The sequence below is a fragment of the Micromys minutus genome (genome assembly GCF_963924665.1).
Source record: "Micromys minutus genome assembly, chromosome: 9".
Lineage (NCBI taxonomy): Eukaryota > Metazoa > Chordata > Mammalia > Rodentia > Muridae > Micromys > Micromys minutus.
Window position 1 is genome coordinate 42,631,737 of NC_137978.1, and position 15,017 is coordinate 42,646,753.

The 15,017-nt window shown below is 47.7% G+C and overlaps 1 protein-coding gene across 1 annotated transcript in view; it reads right to left on the reverse strand.

Moving 5' to 3' along the window:
- Nucleotides 1-446: 446 nt before the first annotated feature.
- LOC308424140 (uncharacterized protein C1orf94) overlaps nucleotides 447-15,017 on the reverse strand; it is a gene marked incomplete at both ends in the record, with an annotated part of 39,145 nt that continues 24,574 nt past the window's right edge. Inside the window, 4 exons of the mRNA XM_080921034.1 lie at nucleotides 447-522; nucleotides 5,900-6,096; nucleotides 10,021-10,098; nucleotides 14,760-14,935. Of these exons, the coding sequence (XP_080777160.1) occupies nucleotides 447-522; nucleotides 5,900-6,096; nucleotides 10,021-10,098; nucleotides 14,760-14,935 (527 nt within the window). The remainder of the gene's footprint in view (nucleotides 523-5,899; nucleotides 6,097-10,020; nucleotides 10,099-14,759; nucleotides 14,936-15,017) is intronic.

Consider the following 15,017-nt stretch of genomic DNA (forward strand, 5'->3'; position numbering starts at 1 on the left):
CCAGTCTGTATCTGAAGAAACTCCGGGACTCCTGGGAGGAAATGAACAGTAGAGATTACATAAAGCACAGGGAAATAAATGAACAGGCACACATGTGTTCAAGCAGCTCATAGTTTTACCATAAAATACAAACGTTCTAAATTAAGTGTCTTACTTTCTATCTTACCAACAACAACAAAAACAAAAACCAGTCATGTTAGCTAAATACAGGTGCCTGTGTGGTCTTACAAATGGGGGGTGCATCTTTGGTGTGCACTACATGTGAGGGGGGCGCTATGCAGGTGAGTGTTGGTCAGTAGAGGAGTCTGGTCTTGCTGTTTTCTGTGGGCCACCTGGTTGGAACCTTGGCTTTCCAAACTTCACACCAAGCTGTTGCAGAATCCAGAATTCCAGAACCTTTAGCCCTGATCCAAGGGCACAGAAAGGTGGAGGGGAGAGAGAGAAGTCTAAAAGCGTATGCCATTCCCACTGGAGGAAAAATAGGGGCTGTTCATCAGGGGGCCGCTGGGTGCCGAGCTGAACCTGGAAGAGAGGGTGATGGGTGCTGTGATGATGTCTCTGGTGTTCCCAGATAGACTGGAAAAAAAAAGAATCTATTGGTTTTTTTTTTTTTTTTTTTTTTTTTTTTTTTTTTGTGGCCATTAAAGGTTAGGAAGCTGGCACAGGCTTGGAGGCTGAAAGCTTTAGCATCTAACGAAGTCTCTGGGCAAGTCTAACTCAAAATTACACAGTTAAAGGACAGTAAAGAGCTATGACCCTACTAAGTTGGTTCAGGGAGCTTTGTAAGGATGACATTTAGAGTTCTATACTGTCTTCAGAAAGGGTCCACAAAGAAGGAAGTTCCCTGAATCTGAGCATCTCACCTGTAGGCCTGCGAGCATCTATCTATTTTAAGAAGACCAAATGTGTTAGGGAAGTCCATGGCAGAAAAGGGCCTGTTCTGACAGCTGATCTAAGTTCAGCCAATACCAGTGCGTCTTCCCTGCTCAACTAGCTTCCTGACTCAGCCTTGCTAAATCACACCCTTTATTTCAACACCTCAGAGATGTAGCCTTGTGACACCACCAAGTGAGTGCCTGCCATGTTGCGTGACCCTCGGGGAAGAAAGAGCAAAGGTGTGCGCTTCGAAAAGCCGAAATCCACACAATTTCTCTGATGCCTTGACTGGCATGCTTTGAGACAGAGTTCAAAGGCCGTCTCCTCCTCCATGAAGCTTCCCCTGACCTCTTCAGACCAAAGAGCTACCACAGACTTCTGGGATCTGACTGCAATTTCTTCACCCGTCTCCTGTCGTACTTCGGATGGAACTGGAACTTACTACAAATTGCCGAAGAGCAAATGGCTAGATTTAGTCTAATCCAGGCATTCTCGGCCACTTTTCGGCTGGGCAGATGCATATTATAAAGAGAGTCACCTTCAAGGCATTCTCCCATAAAATGAAGCAACAACAAAGTGGAAGGGGGAGGGGAGGGACAGAGCGAAGGAAGCAGACCATGGTGAGTGTGCTAATAGCTGTTCGTACCATCTGTGGCTCTCGACTTGTGACAGTCCACAGACCAGCTAAGGTTTGGGTAATATTTCATTTTCTTCTAACTAAAGTAAGTTCCAGGACAGCAAAGCTAGTTCCTGGCTCTTCAGCACCCAACCCAGGGCCAGCCAGCACATCCCTGATAGGGAAATTGTTTATGGAAACCACGTCTCTGTTCCTCCTTTTACAACCATGCTGGAGGGGCTGGAGAAGTAGCTTAGCAGTTAAGAGCATCTCTTCTGAGGACCGAGGCTGGATCCCTAGCACCCGCAAGATGGCTCACCTAATCTCCTTTCCTGACTTCCTTGGGCGTCTCACACACATGGTGTAGACATACATGCAGGCAAAACACATATATGCACAAAATGGAAGAAAAGGCATGCTGAATTACAAGTAGTTAAAATGATGTTGCTATGTGCCTGTTATAACAGGACTTGGGAGGTGGATATCGGAAGATCACAAATTTGAGGAGAGGTCAGTCTCTGCAGACCCTGTCTCATACAAGCAGGGTCTGAGGTGTGTGTCTGTGATAAAGTGGTTGTCTGACACGTGGAAGGCCCCAGGCTTTAATCCCCAGTCAGATTAGAGGGATGTTGTTATAAGATACTCTAGATGTTTGCTCTGATTTATAAAATAAAATCTGAAACAGTAACAATGGTTATCAACAACAATTTAACCATGTTGTTGATCATATCTGATCGTTGCCCCATGTCCGAATCTCCTCTGGGCTGGTCACTTAGAATCAAGTCAACTGCCAAGGTTATGGTCCAGACATCATGAACAGAGGGCCAGGGGGAGCAGCAGTGTTTATGGACTAGAGCTACCAAGGGATACTTGGTAGGGAAGGTGAGAAATGAAGAGAAGGTACATCAGTTCTTTAGCAGTGGCTCTCAACCTTCCCAACGGCGTGACCCTGCGATACAGCTCTTGAAGCTCTAGTGAACCCCACACATAAAATTATTTTCGTGGCTACTTTATAAAAGCAATTTTGCTACTGTTATGAATCATAATGCAAATGTCTGCATTTTCCAATAGTCTTAAGGAGACCCCGTGGAAGGGTTGTTTGATTCTCAGAAGGGTCAAAACAGATTTGGAGGGGTCGCGACCCCTAGATTGAGAACCCCGTTGTGGCTGACATAATACTGTTTCCAGAACAAGTATTACTCAGGTCCTAGTAGATGCTCACCCTTGTTTTATTTCTTAGAGTATAAACTCTGTAGTTGCCATCTCTGACGAGGAATGTAAATCAGCTTAGCAGAGACACTGAAGACCTTTCCTCCTCCTCTGAGACCAGGGGCCCTTGCTCCTTCCCCTCTCACCTCATCCTCTCTCCTCTTGTCACTTAGGTCAGTGCGTGCGTACACCCTCCCTTGACTGATTGGGCCTCACCAGGTCTTGTTCAATCCTTGGCTTCCTGTGCACACAAGCACGCACACATGGAAACCAGAAGTTAGCTTCACGAGTCTTTCCTCAGGAACCATCCACGTTGTTCTTTGAGACTCTCTTACTGAGACTAAAGATCACCAATTAGACTAAGCTGGCTGTCCAGTGAGCTCCAGGGAATCCACCTGCCTCTGCCCCCACAGCACTGGGAGCTCAGGTGTGTGCCACCATGCCTCGTTTTCTATGCAAATTCTGGGGATCAGCATCATCCAAAGGCCTTACAGAGGGAGCCAGCTCCCAGCTCCCTCAATCCGATTTTTTCTTTTTTTAATGAACAAATCATCCTCCTTGGGGATGTAGGCTGACACCTATTTCTGTCCCCCTGCTTCTAGAGGCATCACTACCCTCTGCTATCTCCACCTTCCCTCGCTCGTCTCTCTCCTTTTCCACTGTCTCCTGCATGTCTCAGTCATGGCTTCCTCTCAGACTGCCCCTTCCTGTCCCTTCTCCCCCATCACCCACAGTCACACAGAGACCAGGCCGCCACCCTTTCTGTGTAAACTCCCCTTGCTCCCTGGACAGCCGGCATTCCATTCTGTGCCTTGAAAAATCACAGGCCAAAACATGGGGGTGGCTGCCAGTAGAGAGATGGTTCTCTGTGTCCCCCAGAAGCCTCATTCACTCTCACCCCCATGAAGATAATAGATAACCTCTTGCTGAGACCTCTAGACCACACCTTGACTTCTGTTCTGTCCCCTAGGCCTATATGTGTTCACTCTGATGTACACAGGCTTTTATTAGATCCTCTGGCCTACTGGTCAAAATAGCCTTTAATAATCCAATCCCAACCTCCCTTTCCAATCCTATTATCCACCTTTTCCAGGGATAAATCTAATACTTCAAACTGTACTCCGCTCTGTCCCCAGGTCTCTACCTTTCCTTTTACCTTTCAGACTGGGGGTGGGGTGGATAGTTCATCAGTAAGCCACTTGCCTAGCATAAGAGAGGACCTGAGTTCAATTCTTGGCACCTCAAAATCAAGAGCTTAGGGGGTACATTTAAATGATTACCTTGCCCCGTCTCACTTCAGGGCCTGACCCCCCCTGTTCAGACTGTTCCTCTACCCACTCACTGGGAAACATGCCCCGCTCCCCTCTTCAGCTGTCAGAGGTCCTAGCTCTGGCCTGGGGCTACACGCTCAACACTTTACCAGAGCATGTGGTACCCAGTTCTATCAGCACCCCCTCCTCTTTTTATGAGTGTGTGCATGTGTGTCTGCATGAGTTTATATATGACATGTGTCTATATGTGTGTTTGCATGAGTTTATATATGACATGTGTCTATGTGTGTGTTTGCATGAGTTTATATGTGTTGTGTGTGTGTGTGTGTGGGTGGGTGCCTGCAGATGTTGGAAAAGGGCATTGGATCCCCTGGAACTAGAGTTACAGATGGTTGTAAGCTGTTGGATGGTGAGTGCTGGGAATAAAACCTGGATCCTCTAAGCCATGTCTCTAGCCCCCAGCCCTCTACTATTTAAAGGGAAAAAGTTGGCCTTACTACGTGAGAGTCCCATGTTAGCTAAGTTTGCACTAACTATGTGAACTAACACAGCACTATGTGTGCGTGTGCATATGTGTGTGCATGTGTGTGTGTGTGTGTGTGTGTGAGGGGGAGGGGGACCGAGAGAGAAAGAGGGAGAGGGAAGGAGGGAGAAAATGAGGGAGAGAGAAAGAAAGGGAGGGACTGGGGGAGAAAGAGAGGGAAGGAATGAGGGAAAGAAAGAGAAAAATGGATAGTGGTGGGGGTGCAGAGCTCTATAAAGTGAAAGGGAGAGATGGAGGAAGGGGAGGAGGGAAGAAAAAAGGAGGTAGCAGAGGAGAAAGAAGAAACATAAAAAAGGGCATCATATTTAAATGTCACCATTGACCACCTTGAACATTCTCTGAGCACTCCAGACAATTAAATGACCTGAGAGTTTCAACCATTAGGACATCTACTTGCTTTTGTTTCTCCAAAGTTTTCCCCAAACAGATCTGACTACCAGAACCTCTTTGAAACATTGATCCCTTTCCATAAGATGTTAGGGGAGATTCAGAGAGTGAGAGTCTGGGGTCTCGCAGTGGGTCAGATGGAAGGAGGCTGTCTGCTGAGCAGTGTGGGCCGGGGGAGGCAGGAATTGATATCACCCTTGAGAGTTTGAGCAAACCTAGAACCCAAGTTTCTCCAAGTGGGACACGCAGGCCCCATGATCTTCCTAGAAGTCTGAGGTCCACAGGAGCACACATGGGTCACCAGTATTAGCTGGGGGTTCTGGCTTGCCGGAGTGACTGGCTATTTGTTAACTGTGTTAAACAAACACAACTTTGTTACTCCACAGCATGCACAGTTCAAAAGGGAATCTCCAATTAACTACCCAGTTTGTGTTAGGGGTCTGCTGCTGAGCCCATCAGACAAGCCCAGAAATACCAGGCTTTTCTACTGCTTGGGGTTTGGGAGGTTCGGTGGGTAAGATGTGGAAGACCCTTCACCGGGACCTGTCAGGAAGTCCAGGGGATGCTTAAAAGATTAGCCTGGCAAGGCCTCCAGATGCATGCAGGGATGGGATGGGTTAGCTGACCCTATTCTTTGCGAATCATCAAATGATAACAAGCCACCATGAGGCACTTGCAGCACCTGAGTAGTGTGTAGCAAGTAGCACTTGCTTCTGACTGGACAGCTGTAGTTCTACAACTGGCCTGTAGGTGGCAGCCTGTATAGGACCTTTGAAGGGCTCGTCCTAGACCCCAGCCCTGGCTCACCTCCGCATCTGTTCCCTCCCAAGTCCTTAGAGACTTTGGGCACAGATACAAAGATACGGCCCCACCACCACAGCCACAGGGCACACAGACCAACAAAGCCTCCATGAAGCCCATCCCATTCACCTGCCCTCTCTGACAGCCATCTAGATGCAAATTAGCTCCCCAGCTCCACCATGGCTGAGAACTCACCCATATCCCTGGGGGAAGAGGTATGGAGGCCCATCTCCTGCCATCGGGGGAGGGTCTCGGGGACTGGCAGGCAGCTTCTGGGGGGTCCTCTGAGGGTATGGATAGTTGGGCTGGACGAAGGGAATGTAGCTCATCAGGGGGGTGTAGGAAGAGCGGAAAATTTGCTGTCCCATCTGCTGTGGGTTGTACGGTGTCACCTGCAGGACAAAGAGAAGAGAGGGACAAGCTCAACACCCTTCTAGCCCTGACCCCAACCCTAACTGCTACCTTAGCCATCTGTGTAGCCTTTACTTGCTTCATGTATCTGAACCTCGAACTCCTAATCTGTAAAATGGAAAAGCACTGTTTACTCTGTGTGGGGAGGGTCTAACCTCTGTGATTCACGCCTCTGGCTTCTACATTAGGACCTCAGCAGTCTGTGAGCCCCAGACAACTCCGCCCAGTGGAAACCCCTGCCAGGGAGGTACAGGTCTGTGCCAAAAGGATCACTGTATAACCACGAGCTGTAATTATCTAGCACTTGAAAATCCAGCTAGAGCAGAGCTTCCCAACCTTCCTAATGCTGCAGCCCTTTAATATACTCCCTCGTGTTGTGGTGACCCCCCCAACCATACAATTATTTCCGTTGCTATTTTATAACTATAATTTTGTTACCATTATGAAGAGTAATGTAAACATTTGTGTTTTTGCGGTCTTCTTAGGTGACCCCTGTGAAAGAATCTTTGAAACTCCCCGCCTACCCCTGCCCCAAAGGGATCGTGACCCATGGATTGAGAACCACAGAGCTGGAATGAACGAGGAGCTAAAGTCTGGCTGCTGCAGCACTGGAATTCCTAGAAATAGCCACATGTGGCTGGTGGCTACTGTATTAGGTCATGGGAGAAAGTGTAAGCGGGAGGTGGGTCTATCTCAAACCTCCCGGGAAGATGGCTACTCAGTGGGGTTTCTGCCAACACCTGGGCAATACCCACGGGGAGCTGTGGCTGATAATTTCTTGACCCCAACAAGCAAGGGTACAACCCCTCTCGTTCATGACTGTCCCGGCTCCAGACAGTGAGGTGAATACAGTCAGAGGAGCTGGGGGTGGGGGAATGGGAAGACCAAGGAGCTCTAAGCATCTGCTAAGGTGATAAAGAGCAAACAGGACACCAGATACCAGGTCCCACTCCTGACAGCTCAAACACCACAAGAGCTTTCCTCTCATGGGTTTTCCTGGGTAATGAAGGGAGCTTCTGTCAAAGCCAGAAGAACTTCTGAATTTCCACTCGAACCATCGAAGCCTAAGGTCCTCAAGAGCCCCTTTGCTCCCCACATACCCATGTCTGATACAAACCCACTTGGACTAGTGCATATGAAACCCTCAGGCTGTGGGAGACCCTTTGTCTAGCCTCTGTCACTATACCTACAAGCCCTATGAGACAAGATCTCCTGACCTTGTTCTGATGGTCAGGTTCTTGGGATTTAGAATCACCTAGGGTGTGCTGTGAGAGTGTTTTCAGAGAATTGTAACCGAGGATGGAAGGCCCACCCTAAAAGTGGGCAGCTTCATTCCCGGGGCTTGCGGTTTTAGGCTGAATAAACAAGAGAAACCACCGGAATACCAGCCTTCCTCTCTCAATGTTTACTAACTGTGGTTACATGTGACCAGCGGCCTCACTCAAGGTGACAGGCCATACTCTCACACTGGGCGAGAGAAACGGAGATCAGATCAAACAACACTGAGACTAAAACTTCAAGTTGCCTTTGCCGGTTCTTTTATCATCATGGTGAGAAAAATAACTAACACAGGCCCTCGTTACTCCCACTTGGGAACAGAGGCTCAGCTTAGTAAGCAGCTCCAGTCCTGAATTGCAGCCAGAACCCCAGGGAGAGCCCAGAGCCTGGGTTCTGCTTCAGCCTTCCTCTGCTGTGCGCTCTCTAAAAGCTGAGCTCATCCCCCAATTGTTGGCATGATGCTCAAAGAGAGGTTCCACGGTTCTGTGACCCTGGATATGGGTACTGAAAACACCTTACAGGACAAACTCTATGGTGGACGTAACAAGAAATGTCCCTAGTTTCCACAATGGGAAGTATTTGGCCCTGGCAGAGACAAGTAAGGGATGAAACTCACACCTGCCTTATCCAGGGATATTCCCATGATTCCATGGGGCATATCAAATCCATCACAAGCAGCACTGTATGCTACTCTGGAAACCACCTATAGAACAGTGTGCCGAGAATGATGGCCCTGTTCAGAAAATCTTATAGAAACATGTGTTGATAGAAGAATATGAAAGAGACTAATGAACAGCAGTAGCTTCAGTCTTTAAAATCCTTACCATGTTTTATGCTACAATATTCAAATATACACACTCTCATAATTGCCCAAAAAGACTCTTTGGACCAGGATGAGCTGTTAGTGTTTGTAGGTAGAGATAATGTGGCTGGGATTCCTGAGACAGACTCTCTCATAACAGGATGGAGGAGGCTCCTACTCCTGATAAAGCATCCTAACCATGGTAATTTTCACCTATGGGCCCATTGCTAACCTCCAGAACATACTAGCATATGCCAGCTCAGAGATGAGGTTTATAGAGCAAAGCTGGGACTCTCTGGGAAGGATCAAGATAGAAGAAACTGGAATTGAAGGTGTGGACTGTCCATGGACCTGTTTGTGAGATGCAAGTCCATTTGGGGATGTGGACTGCTTGCCTTCAGCTCCCTCTATGACCCCATTTTTAAAAGCCTTCTCTCATACCCAATCTCTGCCCCAAGACTCAGTACCTCTGAACCTGCTTCCATATCTGTCTGAGTATGTGTGAGCTTACAGGTCAGCTCTGGCAGCTTGGAAGCATGTAACTACATGTATTTCTCGTGTGTGTGTGTGTGTGTGTGTGTGTGTGTGTGTGTGTGTGTGTACATATGGAGGCTCGGGTGTCAGTCTTCACCTTTCACCTTATTTTAAAGCTGTCTCTTGCTGTTCACTGCCAGACTAACTGGTCCATGGGTTTGTCTCCATCTCCCATCTTGTAATAAGCCCGCTGGGATTACAGATGTGTGCTACTGTATCTGATTTTACATGGGTTCTAGGACTCTAAACTCCATTCCTCATGCTTGGAATGCAAGCACTTTATTCAGTGAGACATCTCCCCAGCCCACTATTTCTCTCTGCTTCTCTTTATGGACATCTGTTACTATCTCTGCCACACTCTTCTGACATAGTACTCTTGTGTATTTTTCTATGAGAGGTGCCCATCACGGTGGCCAAGAGCACCAGGCTGCCAGAGCCAGGCCTCCATTCACTTCAGCATTAACATCTAAGAGATGTTTGTACCTGAAATACTGGTGTGATTCATACTGCCACATTTGGCAAATAAAACTACAGGACACCAGTTTAATCCAAACTGGAAATAACCAGAGAGTGTATTTAAAACATAAATATTTCTTGTGCAATGTTTAAATTTGAAATTCAAATCAAACTGAGTGTCTTTTACAGGAGCTACCAGCCCACATAGCATGAAGATAATTCTTTGTCCCACGCATGGGCAGAGCTGCGGGGTTGGTTTGGGCCAACTGAAAGTGTGTGGACCTCAACACTCACAAGGCTGAGGCATGTTGTCTTTCCTCTTATCTTTATGTGCTTCTGACACCCCAGTGAGAGAGGAGCAATGGCGCCTACATCTTCCGGTCAGACCCTAAAAGAGCAAGACCAGACATGACCCTGATCCACAGCCCAGTTCAGCCAACCTAGAGACTCATGAGCAAGAACGAGGAAAGACTCTTTGAAAGTCCCTACACATGGAAGTTACTTGTCATGGCAGACCCAAACTTACACGTTAATGTTATGGTCTAATCTCTTTATGCCTCAGTTTCCCCATCAATAGCATGCATCATAAGGTGGTTGAGAAGGCTAAATTAGTGTAGGGGACATCTTTGGGAAAGTCCTGGTATTATTACACAGTAAAGGCTCTGTTAAGTGACATCCTGTGATACAACACTCAGCATCTGTGTTTGTCCCTTTAAGTCAGTGATAGGCCAGAAAGCAACGGTGGTGACGGCTGGACAAGGATGAGGAAGCAGAGAGCCTTCTGTCCTAAAGACTTTGATGGAGCAGATCATAGGAGGGGAAGTCACCCACTCACCTGTCGGGAGTAGCACCCCAGTGGTGGGTGTACCGGCTGCTGGTAGGGCATCCTTGTTGTTCTCTGTGGGTACAGGCCCTAAGGAGAAAGAGAGCAGTTCCCAATGCTGGGTAAGGGTCCTCAGCCTGAGCGTGGGTCCTGTATACCTCAGCATCCCACTCACAGGCTTACATCTACATCCCAGGCTGACCTCTCATTCCCCAGTTGACCAGTTCCATAATGTTGCCTAGAACTGGTTGGATCGTGCTGGGGCCAGCTCAGGCCACATGGGAAGCCACTTTTAATAGACTCCAATGCTTCTTTTCTGAGACTGACCACCAGCTCTGCCTCACCATGCCTAGCTATTTTTTCATTTGAATTTTGTTTGGTCAAACTCAAGTCCTTAAGCTCACAAGACCTGCACTTTATGGACCGGGCTCTTTCCTCTGCCACCACGAGCCTCTCCTTCTATTACCTAAGTCCATTCTTAGCTAACATGTGAGGTGGGTGTACGAGTCTGTACATCATGCTGATAAATCTGTGTTCAGGTGTGCCTGCAAGTGTAGGGGAACTGGCTCTAGCCAGCTGTGATCCTGGGTACAAAGGTGCAACTGTGCCCTTGTGTGTGCTCGTTTGGGGTTCTGCTGCTAGGGGACCAGTGTGTCTGTAGCTCATGGAGAAGCTAAGCAGGAGGATAAATAAAGGAATGCAAGTAAAGAGCTGAGAAAGCACCTGGACACATAGTAAGGACTCTGTAAATGTTAGGTCTGTCCATCATCCCCCACTGGCCCCTCCCTCCGGAATCTCTGGCAGCTAAGCCCGAGGGAATGGAAATTTTATTCACAGCTCTGATTAAGGGTGGGGGCCTGGGCATATCCTTATGTCCATACAGACACAAGATACACACACCTAGCAGAAATATTACAAAGAGTGGGCCAACTCACGACCCCTCCTCCAAGTGTCCAGTCATTACCTACATCACTAGGATACCCAACCCCTAGCCTGCAGGCCACACAGGGACCAGGATAGCTGTGAATTGTAGCCTGACATAAAACTGTAAACTTACTTAGAACATGATTGCTAGATTATTCTACCACTATTTGGTAACCCGATAGCATGATTCTAGGGCACAAACATCATAGATGACAGCATCTTGTGACAGTGTGTCATGTAAAGTAAACATGTCTACTCTTACAACCCACGGGGTCAGGTGTCGTACACCCCTAGATTTTATGTGCGGCTCTAGGCAATTCTTCTTCATCCACTGTGGCTCAGAGGAGCAGAAGGGCTGGACACTACATCTAGGATGAGCCTGGAGCACCTCTCAGCCCAGGGCATCTTTCAAGAACATTCTTCATCCCAAAGTGCTACCTTTATTCTAGACGTGGTCTGTGTCAATCACCAAAAAGGATAATAGTGGACTCTATGCTCTTAATGATGTCCCTAGCTCTCATGAAGGGCTCCAGGATCTCTGATGTGGAGTCACCTGAGAAGCCTCCCAACTTCCCTTCCTGGTCTAGCTTCCGGCTCTGAGAGTTGAACATCCTAACAGAGAACCCTGACCATCCTCTGTTGCTAAGCAATGGCGCTTGAGACCTTCCTGTCTTGGCCCCTCCCACTTTCAGCAGTCCCTCCACCACCGCTTATGCCCTATTGCTTAAAGTTCTGCGACCAGGGCAGCCTCACTCACCACCAAGATCCAGCCAGGTTCCTACTATCCCACCCTGGAGTAAACCTGCCCAATGGATGACCTTGCTCATTACAGGGCCTCAGTGAGCTTCCAGGCCTCCGGAAAGGCTGCTAAGCCCCTCCCCTCCACTAGCCCCCTGTCTACTGCTGCTTCCTTTCAACAGCATTAACTTACTACCTCTTTCAGAGCTGCAAACACCAGGCAGCCCTCCACCAGCACCACCTGTTCTGTGGGCCACGCTGGGACCAATGGAGGGCGTCCCACTGGCCTGCCCTGCCCCCTCATTATTAAGAAATGTTGCTGCCTTCTTTAGTATGAGAAAGACAGCCGTGTCTAGGGATGTTTGCAGTCGTAAAACTCATGAGCAAATAAGCAGTCACTCCTCTTCGCTTGAGGCCATGGCCTTGCCCCACACAGCTTCTCCTTTTTCATCTGGGTACGCGCATGCTCTGTGTGGAGAATCTTCTCTTCCTGTCTCTGAGTCTCTCTACCATGGAGCTCTGAGTAAATTAGATTTGGGACCTCATTTTTATTCCTTAGGCCATGTGGGGAAGAGACCATGAAAGACTAGTTCCCTGTTCTTTTTGTCCCCTCAGGGTCTACTGAGCTCCCTAACCCCCTTTTCTTGGAGGGCCATAACTGAATATTAATGAAATGAACATCTGTGTCACACTGGGGATTTTAAGAGTCCTTCCCCGTACCTGGGCTCACATTAATCCTTACAACACAATCAGTTTCTGTTACTGCTGTAGTTATGATAAGCCCAACTCTTGTACAGACAAACTGGGACAGTTAAGGAAGTTGCCCAAGGCCACACAGTGCAGATCCTGCAGAGCCCTTTCATCAAGCTTCTGGTTTCCGTCACTGCCTTTCCTCTACTGTATCAGGCCTCCTGGTCAGTTGTCTCACAGTGAACACTAGGGGGTTCGGACATGCCATGAGAAGATAGAAATACTGTCTTTAGTCCACCTGGGAGGGTCTGCTCCTTCATGACCAACTTCAGCTAGCATGGATCCACAGAAGCTAGTAGGTCCTCCCAGGCAGGCCAGGGCACCACTTCTTTGCAGAAGCTGATGGATGGATGGATGGATGGATGGATGGATGGATGGATGGATGGATGGATGGACGGATGAATGGGTGAGTGGATAGATGTATGCATGCATCCATACAAGGATGGATGGATAGATGGATTGATAGTTGGATGGATGGATGGATGGATGAATGGATAATGGATGGATGGATGGATGAATAAATGGGTAGATGGATGGATGGATGGACAGACAGACGAACAGATGAATGGGTGAGTGGATGGTGGCATGCATGCATCCATACAAGGATGTATGGATGAATGGATGGATGGATAGATGGATGGATGGATGGATGGATGGATGGATGGATGGATAATGGATGGATGAATGGATGGATGGATGGATGGATAATGGATGGATGAATGGATGGATGAGTGGGTGATTGGATGGATGGACAGATGATAGATGGATAGGTAAGGATAAATACGTAGAAAAATATGGATGAGTCAAGTGGACAGAGAGATAGATACATACAGCAGAAAGGCCAGAATGAGCAACAGTCAGAGAATGTTTCAAAATGAGTGTGTTTCTATTCCTGTCTGAGACCACAGGCTAAGCTGAATGTCCAGTGTGAGTTACAGAAAATCTATCATTTGATCTGGAAGAAAGTATTCTCTGCTTCTAGAAATTTGCCATCCAGGGGGTCTGCCTCAGCTTCCCTCCCTCTGTAGTCAACCCTAAGATTCGAGCACCAGTGTCCCTGGAGACACAGGACAGTCTTTTTGCACAGAAAACATATCCAAACCTTACTCACTCAAAAGAGCCAAATCAGCGAAGCATTGCAATGACTTCTAACCAAGGAAAAGCATGCGGTTGTTTCAGGGCCTGAAGTCTTGGTGTATCCCACTGGAATTACTCCTGAACTTACAGTGGACTCTAAGCCTCTTTCTCACCTTTGAGTGCCTCTCCCAGCACAGTGTACAGTCTACAGTAAGCACAGAGCAGAGGTATTTAAAATTACTTAAGAAAATGAATAAATAAATAAAAATGAGTTGATCAATGAGGAGGTGAATAAATGAACAGGGATGAGACAAGCCCTAAGTTGCAAGGATCTGAGAACACGGGCGAAGGAAGCCATGAATTAATGACCCGGATGCTCCTCTGGAGACTGTGTGAAGATGTTATTACTAATGTGAAGATGATGCCTTGTAATTTTCCCTGGATGATCTCCAGCTCATCGTGAATTGCAAGGCATTTTGTACCTGTGGAGGGTTGGGGAAGGAGGGACTCATTCTGAAAAAGTTGAAAATACAGCAGAGGCAGGTCCTTTGGGTGTGACACTAATTTCATTTCCACTTTCCAGTTTCCAGACCTGGCTAAGCTGCTCAAGACCAGCAAATGGCCAACACCCAGGTCTGAGACCCTGCACTTTCTGGAGAAATTATGTGACATTGGTGGAGAAGAGCCAGGAGTAGGAACAGAAGATGAGGAAATCTCCGATGGTGAGCGCCTCTCCTGAAAACACAGAGCACTACCTAAGGGGACTGTTAAGTTATTGGATCGGACAAAGGCTTAAACTAGAATGGACATTTATTTGATACTTTCTTCCTTCTACCAAGTGGGCCGTGGCTCTTAAGGGACATTAAGTTAAATGGACAAAATGAAGAAACCACATTTTCCCTGCATAAATAAGCTCCGTGAGTAAAATTCCAAACCCTGCTACAAATTCTTCACTATCTCTTTGTGTGGGACTTCTAATTCCATTTCAGCTAGGGGCCCAAGATCCTGTGTGCATGCATGGTATGCACGTGTGTGAGTACATAAGAACATGCAGGTGCATGCACATACCTGCCCATGCATGCATGCATGTGAATACCTTGTGGTGAGTTTGTACAATCACAGTGAAAATACTATCAGAGGTCCACAGGTTGACAGTGTCTACTCTCATCCTCATATGAGCTATGGTGAAGGATGATGTTCAAGGGGAGTCCCAAGGTTCTTGGTGCAGCAGACTCCCGGGGGAGGCAGAGCCCCTTACTTACCTGATAATGTGGGAAGGTAGAGTGGCTGGAAAACACCGGTGGAGGTGGACAGTTCAGATTGAGCCAGAGAGGCTGGTTCAGGGTGGTCGAGGTCAAGGCTGTGGTGAAGCGAGGGGCAAAAACATTCCCAGCATACTTAATGTTGTTTTTTTCAGGCACCGTTGTAGGGGAGTTAACTGCAAATTATAGCAGAGGAAAAGCATCTCAGTGCCTGCAGCAGGGAGAAGGCTGAACCTTCTCTAGTATAACTACCTGGGA